Source organism: Gossypium raimondii, chromosome 8, assembly GCF_025698545.1.
Source record: "Gossypium raimondii isolate GPD5lz chromosome 8, ASM2569854v1, whole genome shotgun sequence".
Taxonomy (NCBI): Eukaryota; Viridiplantae; Streptophyta; class Magnoliopsida; order Malvales; family Malvaceae; genus Gossypium; species Gossypium raimondii.
In genome coordinates, this window is record NC_068572.1 from 54,557,110 (window position 1) to 54,575,086 (window position 17,977).

General features: G+C 33.7%; 2 protein-coding genes across 2 annotated transcripts; both read right to left on the reverse strand.

The window, feature by feature from the left end:
- Positions 1-8,801: 8,801 nt before the first annotated feature.
- On the reverse strand, positions 8,802-9,891 carry LOC105792192 (LIM domain-containing protein WLIM2b). The gene is made up of 3 exons (XM_012620636.2): positions 9,649-9,891; positions 9,442-9,567; positions 8,802-9,370 (listed from the first exon to the last, which is right to left on the reverse strand). Exons 1-3 carry the CDS (start codon positions 9,781-9,783, stop codon positions 8,978-8,980), a joined length of 654 nt encoding a protein of 217 aa, XP_012476090.1. The 5' UTR covers positions 9,784-9,891; the 3' UTR covers positions 8,802-8,977.
- A 7,079-nt stretch (positions 9,892-16,970) lies between these two features.
- On the reverse strand, positions 16,971-17,665 carry LOC105793687 (nuclear transcription factor Y subunit C-4). The gene has a single exon (XM_012622535.2). It carries the CDS (start codon positions 17,526-17,528, stop codon positions 17,163-17,165), a length of 366 nt encoding a protein of 121 aa, XP_012477989.1. The 5' UTR covers positions 17,529-17,665; the 3' UTR covers positions 16,971-17,162.
- Between the last annotated feature and the right edge of the window lie 312 nt (positions 17,666-17,977).

The window sequence follows — 17,977 nt, forward strand, 5'->3', positions numbered from 1 at the left end:
CTGAGTATTTAACCACTTGTAAGAAACCAACATCGAATTGTTTCTTGACCTCTTCTTTTATTTTCAGTAAGACGTTAGGCCTCATCCTTCGGAGCTTCTGTTGAACTGACTTACACTCTTCCTTTATGGGGAGCTGGTGTACCACGATATCAATACTTAGTCCAGACATATCTTGATACGACCATGCAAAAACATCTTTGAATTCTTAGAGAAACTCAATGAGGTCTCGCTTTGTCTCTGCGGTGAGACAAACTCTGATCTTCACTTCTTTCTCTTCTCCTAAGCTCACAATTTCCACTAATTTTTTGTAAGGTAGGATCTATTTCTCATTTTGTTCTACCATCCTTAACAAATAATGAGATAATCTACAGTCTCGATCATCTTCAAAATCCTGAGGTTCTTCTGGACACATATCTTACTCAAAAGGTGATTCTGAGTCAATAGTAGTGTCGCTCATATCATTGATATTTGGAGACTTGTTATAGGAACGAAGAAAGACCCAAAGAACAAAAGAATCTAAAAATGATTATTTGTGTGGTATGAGTATGAATTAAATGGAAAAATAGAAGAATATTTTCCAAAATGAGACAAAAAGATGTATTTTATTGAAATAAAGATATTGGACATATGCCTATTTCACAAAAGGATTCTTATTGCTCCTAGGCTCAGAGCAATAAGCGTGTTTTGAACATTACTCTGAATTAGTTCTAAAGATTACAAGGATCTCTTCCGCAGTCCAATTGTTCAAAACACTCCCAGGTATGTAAGGACAAATGCCTGATAAATTATCTTTCCCAATTCCCTCTTCGGATTCAACATTGATGTTCAAATTTCCCAACATTCCTTATGAGCCTTTGACCTCTTCAAAGAATTCCAACTCTTTGTTATCTATTAGACTTTGCACCAAAGCTTTAAATTCAGTGCACTCTTGGATTTCATGATCTTCTTCAGCGTGGAACTTACAGTAGCTCCTCATCCCTTTGGGTATCTCCTTTGAATCCTGAGTGATTAATCTCATGTCTATTATTTGTTTCAAAACCCATTTTAGTGGGGTTTTTACTTCTATAACATTGATTTTGGTTTCCTTTCCTCCACTCTCAATTATCGCGTTTACTATTAGGTCTGAATGACTAGGTAACAGATTTCCTACCACATTAGGTCTTGATGGATCGTCGAACTTCACGATGCCCATCTTGATGAACTTTTCAATTAACTTTTTAAATACAATGCAATTTTTAATTGAATGTCATGTTATTCCTGCGTGGTACTCGCATTGAGCATTCATATTATACCATTTTGAGAATGGAGGTTGGATGGGTTTCAAGTAGAATGGGATACCACATACGCACCAAACAGATTCTGATATAACTCCCTATATGTTATCAGAATTGGTGTAAACTAGATTTTTTTCGTGTTTGGCCTTGAGTTAGATTCTTGCCTTGAAGGGCTCTGATGGCTGGTTATTACGATCCTTAGTTGGCCCACAGTGACCGATTTTGAATAGTTCTTGTTATACATGCTCGTGGTGTTCACTTCATTTTCCTTCCTCATCGGGGTTGATTTTTTGGTGTTTTTTCCTCGCGTCTATCTTCTCACTCCTTATTGTGTTTTCAATCATCTCACTGGACATTACTATATCTGAGAAGCTCTTGGTAGTGCTTCCCAACATATAGTTAATGAACGGGGCTTTCAGAGTATTTATGAAAAGCATGGTTGTTTTCTTCTCTAGAAGAGGTGGTTGAACTTGCGTTGCCTCCTCTATCCATCTTTGAGCATATTGCCTGAAGCTTTCATTTTGCTTCTTTTCCATATTTTGTAGTGTAATTCTATCAGGTGTCATGTCAGTCACATGGCTGTATTGTTTTATGAAAGCTTGTGGCAAGTCTTTCCATGAGTTTATTTTGGTACGGCTCAGCTGGTTGTACCACTTGGCAGCTGACTCGGTCAAACTATCCTGAAAGTAGTGGATTAATAATTAATTGTTATTGACATATCCTGTCATCCTTCGGTAGAACATTGTAATATGGGCTTCAGGACAACTAGTCCCGTTATACTTTTAAAACTTTAGAGTCTTGAATTTTGGTGGGAGTACTAGATCTGGGACCAAACTCAAGTTCTTAGCATCAACCCCGTAATGGTAATCAGCATTATCCATTGTTCTAAATTTTTCTTCCAACCACCTGCATCGATCTTTTAGCTGTTTCGGCAATTCAATTCTTGCTCTGTCCATCTTAGCCATGTCGTCTAAATCAAGCATAATTGGATTGGTCATATTATCTTCGGGATTGGAACCTGAACCCGTTGGGTAGTTCATTGGTGCTAAGGTACCGGCTTGATATTGTTGAGGCCTTATGGTAACAGGTACCCTTCATGGATATACTTTTGGTTGGGTTTAGACATTTACTAGGGTAAAGCTTGGGGGATATGTAGGGTCGTCATTATCATCCCCCGAGTTAACCATAGTGCTTCTCCTTTTTTCGATCCCTTCAGCTAGCAACTGTGTCAACTGGCTTATCAAACTTTGTTGGGATTCTTGTATTTGATCCCTTATATCTTGTTGAACATTGGCTAATTGTTGTTCCAGCTGCTCTTACAACTGATTTTGTATGTCCTTCTGAATTTGTTCTAATATCTCTAATCTTTGGTCCATTACTTTGGTTTTGCCGCGAGTACCGTAACGATTTTTAGTTGGTAGATTCTTGTTAATTTCTAGGGTAACTGTCATAATTTTGATTAATTAGGGTCTTTTTGTGAAATTTAACACATATGATGAAATGTAATGCAGATGAATAAAATGAATGCAAAAAGAGGCATTGATTTTGATTCAATTATATTAGAACAACTTTACTAGAAAATAAACCTCTTTACATAAAAAGGATACATATACGGCCTTGCCCTCATACTTAAAGCAAATACATCAACCCTTTTTTAATATCCAAATGTACCAAGATCAAATCCCATAAACTTTTCCAATGGATACATTTACTATCTCCTTTTTGTTTAATCCGGGCTACGACCCATTGCTTCCTCATTCCCATTATACTCATTATCCTTTTCAAGAAAATCGGGTCGTTGGCGACTCTCGAATATGGTTTGTCAGCTTGGACCCTTGGGCAAAGGAGCAGAGTTGTATACTCTTCTATAGCGGGCACCAAGTCTACCTTCTCAAAAGTAAATAAACTATAATCGAGATTCCAATATTGGGCCAGAGCTCGAAACAAGTGCTTATCCACCTTGACATCAGTAGATAAGGCAAATCACCATAGTTACCTTAGAATAACTACTTGATTTCGTCTTCCCATTGGTCTCATACTTTTTCAACTCTTGGAGATTATTCTGGGTCTCACTGAAGCGAGTGATTTCCCTTAATTCTAAAATATATCTTTTCGTCTGGTTTCCGCCCTTCTCCTATTGTGTCTTCTCGAACCATATCTAGACGACTGCATTATCTGCCACTTTATCAAGAAATCCTTTTTCCATAACAAGCTCTCTATTTAGCAATTGAACGTGAATCAACACCTTTTTATGATGAAAATGCCATGCAATCACAGTCAAAGTAAAACAAAACAAGTCAGTACATTTCATACAAAACTAGAATTCAAAGCAAGCGATAAATAATAAATAAAGCACCTATTCGGGTAACCACTAAGGTTTGGTATGGTTCTACCTATGGTAGGCTTTTAGGGCTTATTACATGCGGTTCATTTCTAAAGTAAGGGTACCTGAACCGGTAGATTCCTAGATCCTCACCCATTATAGGCTCATATGGACCGAGTTCAGTTCAAGGGGATACAATTCCCTATGGCTATACGGAGATGAAAATCTCACGAGGACATAGGTACAGATGTATCCCAAAAGCGATCCGCTATCCTATACGGAGGTGAAGACCTCACGAAAGAATAGTTTCTCACTCCCACTTAAGAAGGGCGAAATCGAACGATTATGCAATGCACAATGCGAAAATATACCAAAAGACTCGACCCAATAAAGCAAACATGAACAAAATGATGAAGACTGCAACAATGACGGATGAAATGCAATGAAAGGATCGTAAATTTAAACCAAATTATCAATTTTTGACAAAAAAAGACAAAAAGTAATCAACTCGCAACCTGACTCTCTTATTTGGTCCCCAGCGGAGTCGCCAAGCTGTCGAAACCATTTTTTTGAAATTGACTTTTATTTTAAGAAATGAAAATATGAGTCGTCACCTATCATTTTTTATGAAGTGTGATCGGGTCACCTCGTAATTTGATCGTTTTAATAAATGGTTTGATTAAGACAACAATTTTTGGTCTACAAAATTCAAGAATTGGGTTCGAAAGTCGATTATGCACGAGGAAGGATTAGCACCCTCATAACGCCCAAAATTGGTACCTAGTTAATTAATTAATGTCTTATGTCGAAAATTAAAAATTTGAAGAGATTTAAAATACGATCTTTTATTAAAACATCACTAAATTCATTTTTATGAAAAAAGGCTTATTTCAAGTTAATCTAGAAAGGATATCATGTCTCGTAAGTTAGGATACAATGCCTTAAATCTTCGTAAACGAGAACAAGCACTAAAATCTTGTTTTTTTTATTTATTTTAAAATAGATATTCAATTATCTTGGTTTTAGAAAGAAGCCATATTCCGTAAGTTAGGAACACGACTTTTCTAATTCCAAAATAATGAACAGTAGCCTCGGTTTAAAATTTCCTTTTTATGCATCGCGCGAAAAAACGAACAAGACACTTGAAACGATATGCATTTACTTATTCGGGTATAATATAAAAATAGATAAACGTTTAAATATAACGTATGGTATAATGATAATGGAACAATACGAAATGGCTAGGTGGGTAAAATATTGGAATAATGAATAATAAGTAAATGAAGGAGTGCTACAATAATAATATAATCATAATAATAATCATATCATAGGAATAAAAATGGGAGATGCATGTTTAAAAATAAATGGACGTGACATGAAAATGTCGAAAATAATAAAAGAAATAGTAAAATAACAACATAAAAAACAATAACAATAATTATAAAATGTGCCAATAAAAGCATGTGTATAATAAGTATGTGTAATATATATATATATATATATTGATGATAATAAAATAATAATAAATAAAATAATACTAATAATAATAATAAAGGCAAAAAGAAAAGAAAAATAAAATGAATACACGACAAAAGAAAGAATAAAAATTTTAAAATATTAAAGAACAAAGAAGTAATAACTAAGTACATAAATAAATAAATAAATAAAATAAAAATAAATAAACTAGGAAGGGTCGAAAATATATAATAAGGACTAAATTGAAACTTAAATAAAATTTTAGGGGAGAAATTGAGATAAAAATAGAATATTGGACTAAATTGCAACACACGAATGAAAGAGAATGACCAAACGAGGAAATATTCCTTGTTCTTATGTGCACCGTTTCATTGATGGCCTGAAATGAAACAAAGCCAAAATCGTAGGGTAAAAATAAAAAGAAAAAAGGAAACAGGATTAAATTGAAACAGGGCAGAAAATCGAAAGGGCCAACAGCATAAATAACTCATACGCTAAGAAAACATGCGGATCATATGCTTGTGAGTTGGGTTTCGGGTTGGCCCTCCAAAACGACGACGTTTTGGGCGTTTGGGGGGCTGAGTGAAACTGTGTCGTTTCATTACTGCTATTTAAGTTAAAATTAAAAAAAAAAAACACTTCAGCCCTTAAAAATAAAAATAATCTGAAAACCTTCTCTTTTTTTTCTTTGAATTCGCCCATTGGCCTGCCATAGCTCCGGCGGACCACCGCCGCATTGGCTGTTGGTCACCAGCGACAGCTCCATCATCCACTGTAGTCGGGAAACTTAAAAGTATTTTTTTTATTTTTTAAAACCCTGATCTAAACCAAACAGATTTTTTTTGAAATCGAAAAGAAAACGAAAATAAAATGAAACGCGAAGAGAAAAAAAGAAAAAAATTTGATCTCGCCTCGTTCTAGACCCTCGTATTGGAGGTTGCCTTCAACGGCGGCGGAGGGTGGACAGTGGGTGAGAACCCTTCTTTTTCCTCCCTCTCTTTTATTTTTTATGTGTTTCTTATTCTTTTTCAAAAAACGAAAAATATATAAAGACTACCTTTGTATTTTTGAAACTTTCTTGTTTCTTTATCTGTTTTTTTTGTATTTTATTTCTTCGTAAAAATTACATGATTATTTTCGTGGCTTTTATAGCTATGATTACACTATTTATCTATTGTTCTATTATTGATTTTTTTCATTTCTTGCGCTATTGTTGTGTTCTTTTTTGGTTTGTTTGCTGATGTCGGGGAGGTCAACGAAGGCGGAAAAGGTGGTCCTTTTTCTTCTTTAGTGAAACAGCGACAGCAAGGGTATCAGGCTTCAGGACTAAGCATGGGTGGCGTAATCGAGGAGGAGCGGTGCACATGGGGAGCTAGGGTTTCCTGCTAGTTTAAGATAGTGGGCCATTTGGGCCGTCTAGGGTTTTTAGGTTTGGGCCATTTGGGTTGTAGCATATTGGGCTACATTTGTTGTAAATGGACTGTTGTATATATTGTTTTATTTCTGTTTTTATTTTTGTTTAGGGCCCGGGCAAAAATGGCCCATTACAGGGGTGTTTGGGGAGAGTAAAAGTTTTGGGGAGAAAGTAAAAAGAAAAAGGTTTTGAAGAGGAAATAAAAGCTTTGGGAAGAAAGAAAAAGGAAAAAAGTTTTGGGAGTTTGGGGAGAGTAAATTTTTTGAAGGGAAAGTAAAAGAGTTTGAAGAGGGTTAGGGGGAAGGAAGTAAAAAGGGTTTGACATTTGAATTATTCGAGTTATTCGTATTCAAAAATTAAACTTAAAATTCAAGTTGATTCGATTCAATTAGTTCGAAATTGGAACTTTTTTCGATTTCTTGAGTCGAATTAAATTTTGATCACCTCTACCAGTCGCGATGTTGATATCGTGTTTATAATGTTTATAGAGCAACTTACGACATCTTAATAGCCTTTACATCTCCATGTCTATTATAGTGTAGAGATAAGAAGCACCACCTACTGGTTCATATTTTTTTGTTGAACCTTTCTGAATCACTCTCCATTCTCTGACCACCCTTTAGGGTAGAGCCCTAGTGTTTTTTGTACCTCTTCTAGCCATTGTTTACAACAATTGCATTGAAAATTTCAAGAATAGGGACGAATAATGGTGATATGACAGAAAGAAACTTGAATGAAGTGATTTAAATTGAGAAACACAAGGAGAATCAAGTAAAAAAGCCTAAAAACCAAAGATATCGCTGATGAAAATAATCGTACAAAAGCGAGATTATAGAAAGAAACTTTAAGAATTTCAAGCAGCAAAATAGTGTTTCAAGCAAAGAGACAAATTATATCTAGAGACTCTTTCAAAACTCCTTATTTCACTTCATAACTTTGCGGCCAATAATAACTCAACATCTATCGTCCCCAACCAATTGTTGATCATTGTTTCAATCACCCAAACATAGTCAGTTCTAATTAGCATTGATGAGGAGTATTTAATAAGTCTTATAGTGATCCTTCAGCTTCAAATGACGTACTATCCATATTTACTATGTTGGCATACATGTGGTTATTCCACACTATTGTACAACTTTTGGACAATAATGTCTCAAGGCAAGCCACTTTATAACTTATTTTTCGACTAAAAAGGGGACAATTGTTACACTTACCGCCCGAGCTTAACATGTGGCAAATCTAAAAAACCTTATGTGGGCAATAGAAAACAACCCACACCTCTCTATTCACCCAGATTGTCCTCGGATGATCTACCATCCTAGACTGATGCAGACCATCCACTAAACACGAGAAACACCTCCCTACCTGTGTAGTTGCCCACTCATCATGGTCTAGCAACCCGCTTTTCAATGAGAACTCTTTCAATGTTAACCACTTGTGCTTAACAACTTCATACTGCCTAAATGAATAATAGAATGGGATCCATGATGGACACCCTTCATGTACTCCATGATGGAAACCTCTTTTATAACGACCTTCTAGGTTGCGCTAGCAAAAAGAGGGCTTTTCCTATAAATACCATCCCAAGTGATGAGAAAGGGGGTTTTGGAACCCTTCAGCAACCCTTAAGCATTTATCTTCCTCAGCCTTCTCCTCAGTTTTCTTCTTATTCTCTTATCTTTTTCGGCTCTCCACCTCTTAAGGTGAATTGGCCTCTTCAGCACCACCACATCCTTCTCCTTGTTGTACATTGTATCAACAATACCTAAGGTTAAATTAGATTGGGTTAAATCACTTTTTGGGGCTTGAACTTGACAACTTTTCCCACATTGGGACTTGAATTTTTTTGGTCCAAGTTAGGTCTTGAACTTGGCAATTGTTCCCACATTGGAGTCTATTTTTTTTGGGTTCAAGTTATACCCTAAACTTGGCAATTATTCCTACAATGGGTCTTGAACTTTTTTTTGTTAAAGTTAGTCCTTTAAAACCCTAAAGTTCAAGTCTCAATGTGGGAACAATTGCTTAGTTAAGGCCTCAAAATGGGAACAATTTCCAAGTTTAAGGACTAACTTAGAAAAAAAACAGTTGAAGCCCCAATGTAGGAACAGTTGTCTAGTTTAAGCCAAAATGTGGAAAAAGTTGCCAAGTTTAGGCTCTAAGAGTGATTTAACCCAATTAGATTTATCGATAGAGTGTTACATTTTCTTTATTTGAGAAATATTTTATAAATTTCCTATTAAGTATTGATTTGGAAGAAAGTGCTTAGCAAAGAAAAGGAAAAGGAAGAGAGAGTAAGAGATTTGAAACAAACATGTAAAGCAATGAAAGAATGAATTCAATTGATTTCGATTGCCATGCAACGGTGAAAATTTGAACCCTGAAAAAAAATTACCCCGTACACAAGACCCTCCCTACGTCTCATTAGACTTAAAATTTGCCTGCGTTTTAAAGATTTCCCTTGAAGGTTCAATGAGTCTTCCAGTACTAGCTTCATGCTTCAGTTTCTTCTTCTGCTGCTTCGGCTTTAGGTTGTGATTCATCTTCTTTTGGTTTTGATTCGGAATCTGATTCAGCTTCAGACCTTACTTCGGGTGAAGGTGCTGCTGAACTTTTCTTGGAAGCAGATGTCTCTGTAAGATGAGCATAGGTGCCTTTCTCTTTGAAGAGTTGTGAAAAGTGATGCTTGCAGTAAAGGAAGCCTTCCAATGCAGCATATGTTGATGGTGTAAGCACACAACCTCCATGTGAACACCTAAAGCATGATTTATGGTAGTTTTCTCCTTCCACAGTCACCTTCTCTAAGGGGTATGCAGTTTTCTTACAGACACCGCATTTGTCTTGTGTACCAGAGAAGAATGATGCGAATTTGCTAGGAGCCTTTCCCTGCCAAAATAATCAACATGTAAATTCGAATCTCACTATCGTAACCTTATTTTCGAAAAGAAGTAAAGTACCGTTCCATTTGACTTTTCGGATGCGGGTTTTGCATTCTTATTTTGGTAAGTGCCAGTTTCCTTGAAAAGTTGCTCAAAGTGTGGCTTGCAATACAGGACACCGTCCATTGAGCAATAGTTTCCCATCTGTTTATAAAAAGAAATGTGACTATCTAATTTTAATTCATGAAAACAAACAAGAGGTAGGGATTAAAAGAAGAAATATACCACCAGCACACCATGGCAATGGCTACATTTGAAGCAAGTCTTATGATAAGAAATGCCGTCAGCTGTTAATAAATCAATAACATGAACAGTCTTATCACAAGCCTTGCATTTCTCTGTTGTTCCACTGAAAGTCATTTTCCTCTTAAATTAGATGTGCAATGGAAAAAATTCTGTTGCAAAAATGAGGAAAAGGGATTAAAAAGTAAAAAACTATAGAGGAAATGCTTCAATGGAAAACAACAGGATATGTGTTTTTGGCTTGGTTAAGTGAGGTTTATAAAGGCAGATTAAAGGGGTAAAATTTGTAATGCAAAAAAAAAAAAAGAAAAAAGAAAAAAGTGGAGGATATGGATTTACGGTGATTAAGGATACGAAATCAAAGCTCCATCCCTGTAATTCATTTTTGGATTTATGAATACTTAAGAATAGGGAGTTCTATCTTTCATGGAAGAACGGAGATTAACAAGGTTTTGCTTCACCCAGTGGCCAGTGTCTCCCATTTATATTTTTTTTATAGAAAAAAAATGATGGTAGGATTAGTAACCATTAATTAATAGTAACAATAGTTTATAATTCCTAAATTTGGTAATTGTTTAAGTTAGATCTTAAACTTGGTAATTGTTCTTACATTAGGCCCTCAACTTGATAATTATTCTCACATTGACAATTATTCTCACACTAGGGCCAACTTTAGGATTTTTAAGGGCTAACTTGGACAAAAAAAAATTCAAACCCTAATGTGGGAAGAATCACCTAATTCAAGACTTAACTTCTTTAAAAAAATTCAGACTCCAATATAAAAATAATGGTCAAATTCAAGCTTTTAAAAGACTTTGAATGGTTGTTTTCATGGGACATAATGAGCACTCAAGATAAGGAAAGTTCAAAACATGTATTCGATCTCTGACAACATAGCAAGTCAAGCTTTAAAATTTTCAATTTATGGAGAGAGAATTAATGTATTATTCCACTCATAAAATTTGATGTACAACAATATTACAATGTCCACAAGGGAAGAGCTGAAACACCCAAGAAATTTCTTTGGTGTATATCCAATACCACGAAATTTGGCTGCAGTTTCTGTTATCTCCAGAAAATCTTCCGCTTTCTTGGCTTCAATTACTGCTCTTTTTTCTTCTGACTGTTAATGGCTTCTAGCTAGCCTCTATCTTTTTCATTTTCTCACCATACTCTGCCTTCTTCTTTTCCAATTTTTCCCATCACAAACATCAAACTTTTTATTTGGATGAGAGTAACATGTTTTCTATTGTGTGAACTCTCCCTTGATATGAAAGAAAAATGTTACTTGGATTCGAGTTTAATGTTGCAAATAAATTTAGTTTCCAACATAGATGCTTTCAAATAAGTAATTACAAGGTTACTAAATTACTTGTCGTTCAAAGGTAGCAAAGTAACATTGAACTATTTGAATGTTTTTATTTAAGTCATTGAATTGTTAAAATCGTTGTTGCATTATCTTTTATATTTGCAATACCTACAACTATCGAAAGCTTTTTTTCTCTTCTCTTCTACAGTTCAGTTTTTTTAATGAAAAAACGTTAAATGCCATGAATCTGTAAACTAAAATCCAAACAACTTTTTTCTCCAATCTTTGACATTGATCGTTTGATTACCTTAGATCTAAGATAAATTTTACTACTCGTTGGTAGGTACTAGTCTATCGTACTGATATTTGAAATGTCACTTTGAGCTCACTAGCCGATTTTTTTTAAAAAAGTTTACCAACCTAATAACTTAAATAAAAATTTTAAAATAATTTTTTGATCATTTTATAACTTTTTTAAAATTGAATAACTAAAACATAAAAATATTAATATTTAGTGACATTGAGGTAGTTTACTCAATAAATAAGCCTATGTCGACATCTACCTCTTTTGTTTAGACTTTTCTTTTTATCTGGGGCTGCTGCAACTTCTGCCATTTTCAACATATAGTGAAGCCGGATAATAATAAATGATGCTTGCAGCCTGTGAAACCGAACGGTTGAAAATTTCCCATTCCAACCAGATTAATTACACCAACTAACATTTTCCGTTAACATTATGATTCCTAGTACATGCATGCAACCAATAGTATTGACATGTGTTTATAAGACAGTAGAGAAAGCATACTTTGAGAGATGGGTGGGATCAAGCTCTTGTCTTCAGCTACATCATCCATGGATACTAAGACAGGCTGCTGCACCACCTTGGGTTCAGAGGCGGCTTCCTGCTCTCCCATAACGTATTCCCTTAGCTTAGCCACCGCTACTCCACCTAAAATAACACCAATTATCGATATAGAAAAAGGAATCTCTTGGGAAATGTCGGGTGGTTGTGGTATGTAGATATAGAAAGTTGGAGCCTTTACAGAAAAGATAAATGATGATTGGGGGGGTTTACATCTTTGTGAAAATTTTGTAGTTTTTTTGTGGTATCGATTAGGGAAACAACAAGCAAAATACAAGTGAACGAAACGAGTCAAGCTGAGTGTTATTATATTCTGAATTCAATCTGGACCGAAAATGGAAATGGGTATCATTTGATTTTGAGAAAAAAAAACAACAAATCTAGGACTAATCTCAAACCATTAATTAATGAATTGTAGGTAATTGTGAAATTTATTAATGGTGTTTGAAAATGACCAAAATGCAGGAGCTATAAAACTTTCTTCTGATCTTGTAATTGCCTTGTTCAGTGGAGGTGATCTGGTAGAAGAATCTAAACCTCCTCCTCCTCCTCCTCCTCCTCATTATTATAAGATTTGTGAAGTGTTTTTTTTTTTTTTTTTAATTTTACGAGCAGGATTTTTGTAAAGTGAGATGTGTGATAGCTGACATGGGACTGTTTAGCTGCAACCGGCTAATTGTGCATCGTGGTCTCTCTGAGTTCTAAAAGTTTTGTGGTGCTGTTACTTCCCTTAAATTTACCAGCTTCCTCCACCGCCCGGGTAGTCGGTGAAAACATATAGCGGCCGATTGGTCTGCAACACGCGCGTGAAAGCTCTCGTGACTCTTACCATTCCATGCTTTCACTTTTGCGTCTTTATTCTATGCTTTTCGCTGATGAAAAAGCATAGAAAAATATTAACAAAAGATATACATCACCAAATACTAACCCAACTATGTACTTCTCTTAATAAATATTAACCTTTTAAGAATCAGGCGTTACAGACCCGCTTCTTACGGTCCATTCTGGTAAGAAAATACGCTTTTATTACCCAACTTGTAACAAAGGCTGCCGGGCCGGCTAACCATTAAATAAATCTTGTAGTAATGCCCAGCACTTACATTACACTTATCACTTCACCAATCTTTTTGCGAATTGCTTGGATGTTTGTTAATTCCACCAATCTTAACTAAGAACGAAATTAGAAAATTATTTTAGGGAGGATGGAATTAAGTTGTAAATTTTATTATAGTAAAATGTAATTTTATCATTTTAATAATCTATATCTTTATAATTTTAAATAATTAAATTAAATTTTATTATTTTAGAAGTTCAAAATGAAGTTTTACCATATATTAATTTAAAATTTTATAAATTATAAAAGACTAAAATTAAAATTTTATCTTACAAATACCCTGTCAGCCCCTGAGCTTAACTACTTAAGTCTCAAACTAATTATTTAATATTCTCATTTTAGATAATTTTAGTTGGATTGGTGGTGCGATGGAATGTGTGTTTGAATTCAAATGCAATTGTAACAATAATGTGAGGAAATAAAATAATTATTAAAAGCATTACATTAAAACTTATACAATAGAAGTTTTAAATATTTTATTTTCATAAAATTATTAAAAATATGTGAAATTATAATTTTAATTAATAAAATAATATGTATCACAATATTTTTATAAATATTTTAATTAAATGATAAATTATTTTACAGCTAATCAAATTTTTATAACAATGCTAAATATTATGTTTAGGAATAAAAAACACTATATTTGAATCCATTAAAAATATTGATATTAAATAAAAATTCTAATTATATTTATGTTAAAAATAATATTATAGTAATAGAGTTAAAAAGTGGAAGGAGCAAAATGGAGATTACCCCTTCATTTGGACCTGCGTTTACTCCATTGAAGCTCAAAACTCTAGTCGAAAAAACTCCATCATGGTAAAAAGTTTCACTGCACTGAACCTAGCGATCCAAAGAGATTGCAGCGGTGCAATTGAGCTAAAAAGTGACTCTAAACGTATTGCACTAGAGGTAAAAGTGCATCCAAAGAGGAGAAGGTAAAAAAAATGAGATTCAGTTCGCTTATACAAAACAAAGAGTCGGCAATGGGAAAATGGAAAGAAGAAGGAAAGAAAGGATAAGAGGGTGAAGATGAATCTCGAAAAAGAAGTTTTCTGTTTTTGGTACACTCAAATTTTTATAGAAAACTGTTTCTTATTTTATAGCATTGTGTAAGGAATCGTATAATGTGATGAAAAGTTAAAAAGTTAAATGTTGTTATGATATAGTAGGCTGTCGTACCCTAACACCGTCATCTTTGGGCAAAAGATCGTGGGATCTAGTCCGTGCCCCGTGATAAGAGCATAACACCCTTCAAAATACATGTTTAAATGTGATTGAATTAATCTCTTTCACTATTTAAAAAATAAAAATAGGACAATTAAGAACAAAAACCAATATTGGTTTGGTTCCATAATGCCAACGCATGACATTATCTGTCCCTCTTTCATTTCACACTTTAGTTTTGCCTAGGCTCTTACGTTTTTCAAAACAATCGCACCTTGGAAGCCCAAAGCCTCAGAACCTGAAAAAGGGAAAAAAAAGCAGGTAGTTTAAGCAAATACATGGGACCAACGCCCATGGTATCCCCTCTCTCACTTTTCCCATAAATAGTACAAGTCTCTCTCCGTCCACTATAAGCTTCCAAATACAGTGGCTGTAATGGATGTTTTCATACCCGAAGAGTATGTTATAATGAGAAGGATGGAGAAGAAAACAGGTGGAATTGGTGGGAAGAGCAGAAACATGGTGGCGGTGGAGGCAAGCAAGAAACTGGGAAAGGAAAACATGGCGCAGCAGCTGCCACCGACATATAGAGTAGAAAGCAAGGAGTTGTTGATCCCTGATGGGATTGCCGAAACAGTAGTGTTCTGTTGCTTATCGGCCTAATTTCATGATCAAAGTTGTTTAGCAATGAGTTTTAACTTATGTGCCTGGTGTCGGAGTAGGTTACATATACATGACATGATTATGTGTAGATTTTAGATTATCATTTTCCTTTTTTGAAGGATAGGATTGTCGTTTCTAATTGTTAGTACATTTTCTGCTCCTGCATTCCTCTTTTGAGACTTCGACTGTGCTTTGAATTTGATAGTGAAGCTAAATGTCTATTGAGGGACCTGGGGTTCGTAGTTGGGTTGCTTGAGTTAGGCCCACAAACTTTTGGAAATAAATCCTAAAGAAAAATATATTTGGCCCTAGACACATGTTAGCATACATTAAGGTTGAAGGTTGATTTAAAATTAAAATTTGAGAGAGCTTGAATGAATATTTTAGGATCAAAAAATGAACTTGAAAAGTTTAAAGGTTAGATTCAAAATTTGGGAATTTAAAGTATATGTTGGGTTTCGATTCAAACATTCAAAACCTAAATCCAACCTTTTCTTTTTAGTTTGTGTTTTTTTATACAATACTTCAAATTATCTATAATTTTCTCAATTCTAAAGTAGGAAGATAAAGGTATTTAAATACACGTCCTCGTGCACTAGAATTTTTTAAAAATTTATAATAATTATATTATTTAATTTATAATATATAATTTTAAAATTTATAGTAATATATAATATTATTAAAATTATTAAATTGCTTATGTATAAAATTTTAATAAATTAAAAATATATAAATATATTAAATATATACAAAATTTTAAATTTATATATCAAATCGAGTTAAATTTAAACAAATGCAAAATATATTAATATTATGATTAAGCATGGCTCGAATGTAATCCAACCATAGAAAAAATCATCCTGAGGCCATCATGTTCCAACCCATTTAGTCAAATATTAAAATTTTAGAATACCCAATCTTTAAAACACATAAAACATGTATTATAAAAAATGTGAGTATTTGATACATTGATATGTATAAAATATTTTAAAAATTAACACGTGTTTCTTCTTCTTCTTTTAATATGTTATTATAAATTTGCTTGTGAAATCTAAAAACTCAACTGACAATATACCAAATATTTTTCTATATAAAATTACATTAAACATAAAATGCTTAAGGATTATTTTTATGTTTAGCCCTCCTAATTTTTAAAAATTTCTTGAAATACCATACATATTTTATAATAAGGAAAATTGTTTATTGGCCACATATTTTAAAAATGTTTTCAGTTGGAACCAAAAGGTAAATTAATTTTATTTTGATCCCTTTATAATTTGATACAATAAATTTGATAACACTTTTGGTTAAAACCCTGCTAATTATTATTAGCTTAATTTTATCCATTTACCTTTTCAATCAATCAAAGAAAGGAAAATCATTACAATATTTAATAATTAAAATAAATAAAAAAATAAATTAAAAACTAAATATGAGTAAAGTTTGAAATTTAAAAGTGTTCTTTATAACATCTTTTTTTTAATATTTCAGTCCTTGTTCAATTATATTCTTCGCTTTGCCCCGTCTATGATGACGGTGAAAAGGGCGTGCTAGCTACCTCATTTATATCACTATTTTTATATTCAAATATGATCAATAATAATAATAATAATAACTAAACACTTAAAAAAATCTTAACGATAGAGAAAGAAAAGAAAAAATAATATCACAAATCTAATCAATAGATTCAATACCTGACATTAGACATAAATGCTGGTCAAATTCCCTTGGAGGTCCCTATATTATAGGGACTAGATCAAATTAGTCTATGTATTATTAAGCGAGTCAATTTAATCTTTATACAATTCAAAATGATCAAACAAGTCTAAATTCAACATTTACTGTATACAAAATATTTGTTTCAATTACAATTCAATTCCAAACAAAATATTTTATTTACGAACTATTGAAACTTTAAAATATTAACTCGCTAAACTATAAATTATATTTTTGAATCAATAAATGTTAATTTTATTGCAATTTAGTACAAAAATTAAATTGATGAATAAATGAACCTTTCAAGTTATTAACCCGTAAATGCAAGTCTGAGTGGTTAATTTTGACTTTGATTTATACAAGGGAGATGAAGCGATGATAGCTTAGCTGATAAATGTGTTTTTTTTTGAGTTGTTGTCATGAGTGGATTAGACATTAAATTAATTATAAAATTATAAAATACTCTCTAATATATAAATTATGTTATATTTTTATGGTGTATTTATTTTTTCCTTTGGTATTTAAACCCAAATTACCATGAAAGATAGACAATTAACTTTATCATTACTGTAACATAAATCTAGTATGCATTAATGATTTAGAATTACTTTGGGGACTTCACTTGTTATTACATATTTGTATAAAGTAGAGAGAAGCCATAGCTATGAAGACGTGAAGGTATCCAGTTCCAAAGGAGGAGGAGCTTCCCCAGAATTACCAGATTCAGAAACCAAATTGACAAGAAAATCAAACAGGTCCGTAGCCATAACAGCCGACGCAACATCCTCTTTATTAAGCGTCCTCCTCTTGCCTTGCATGGTAACCATCCACGACCTTTGCGTCAGCTCCTTGATGAACAGTTCGCAGGCCTTAGAGAACACTATGGGAGACTCCCCGGAAATCATCTTAACATCCTCCCCTGACTTTTTCATTATCTTCTTGATCCTTGCCAACGGCAACAAATGAGGCCCTGTTTTCCCCGATATCCCGCCCGACAGTATGCCCGAGTATGTCCCTGCTTGCCTCATATCTATACCTTAATGGTCAACCCAATTTTATGCTTCGTTATATATAGACATGTGAAAGGGAGCAGTGGTGATGTGTGGAGCCGGCTAGCTTATTATTGCTTCGGCCGGCAGCATCCAATGGCTGTTGATAAATGGCTGCCAAGGCAAGCCCTATAAGGCTATTAAAACCAATAAATGATTTCTTTTATAAAAGAAAATTAGGGTTTCGTCTCAGTATCCGAAACCCAACATCATCATGTTGACGTGCTGTATAGAATTCAACTCTTTAATTATTATTTATTAATACTATTTGTATGGTTTTATAGTATTTTAGCACTACTTTTTGGGGTTGAGGGACGTCATATGTTTAACGGTCAAGGATCCGATGTCTTTATCAAGTGTTAGTATGCATTTTTCAACCATCTATAAAGACAAATTGCTACTTTGTGTGTGACAAATACAGATCGATT

Coding starts and splice junctions, on each gene's coding strand:
- LOC105793687 (XM_012622535.2), bottom strand. CDS start 17,528: ATGAGGCAAGCAGGGACATACTCGGGCATACTGTCGGGCGGGATATCG.
- LOC105792192 (XM_012620636.2), bottom strand. CDS start 9,783: ATGACTTTCAGTGGAACAACAGAGAAATGCAAGGCTTGTGATAAGACT. Junction 9,568..9,648: donor ATTGCCATGGTGTGCTGGTG/GTATATTTCTTC, acceptor TTTTATAAACAG/ATGGGAAACTATTGCTCAAT. Junction 9,371..9,441: donor CCGAAAAGTCAAATGGAACG/GTACTTTACTTC, acceptor TTATTTTGGCAG/GGAAAGGCTCCTAGCAAATT.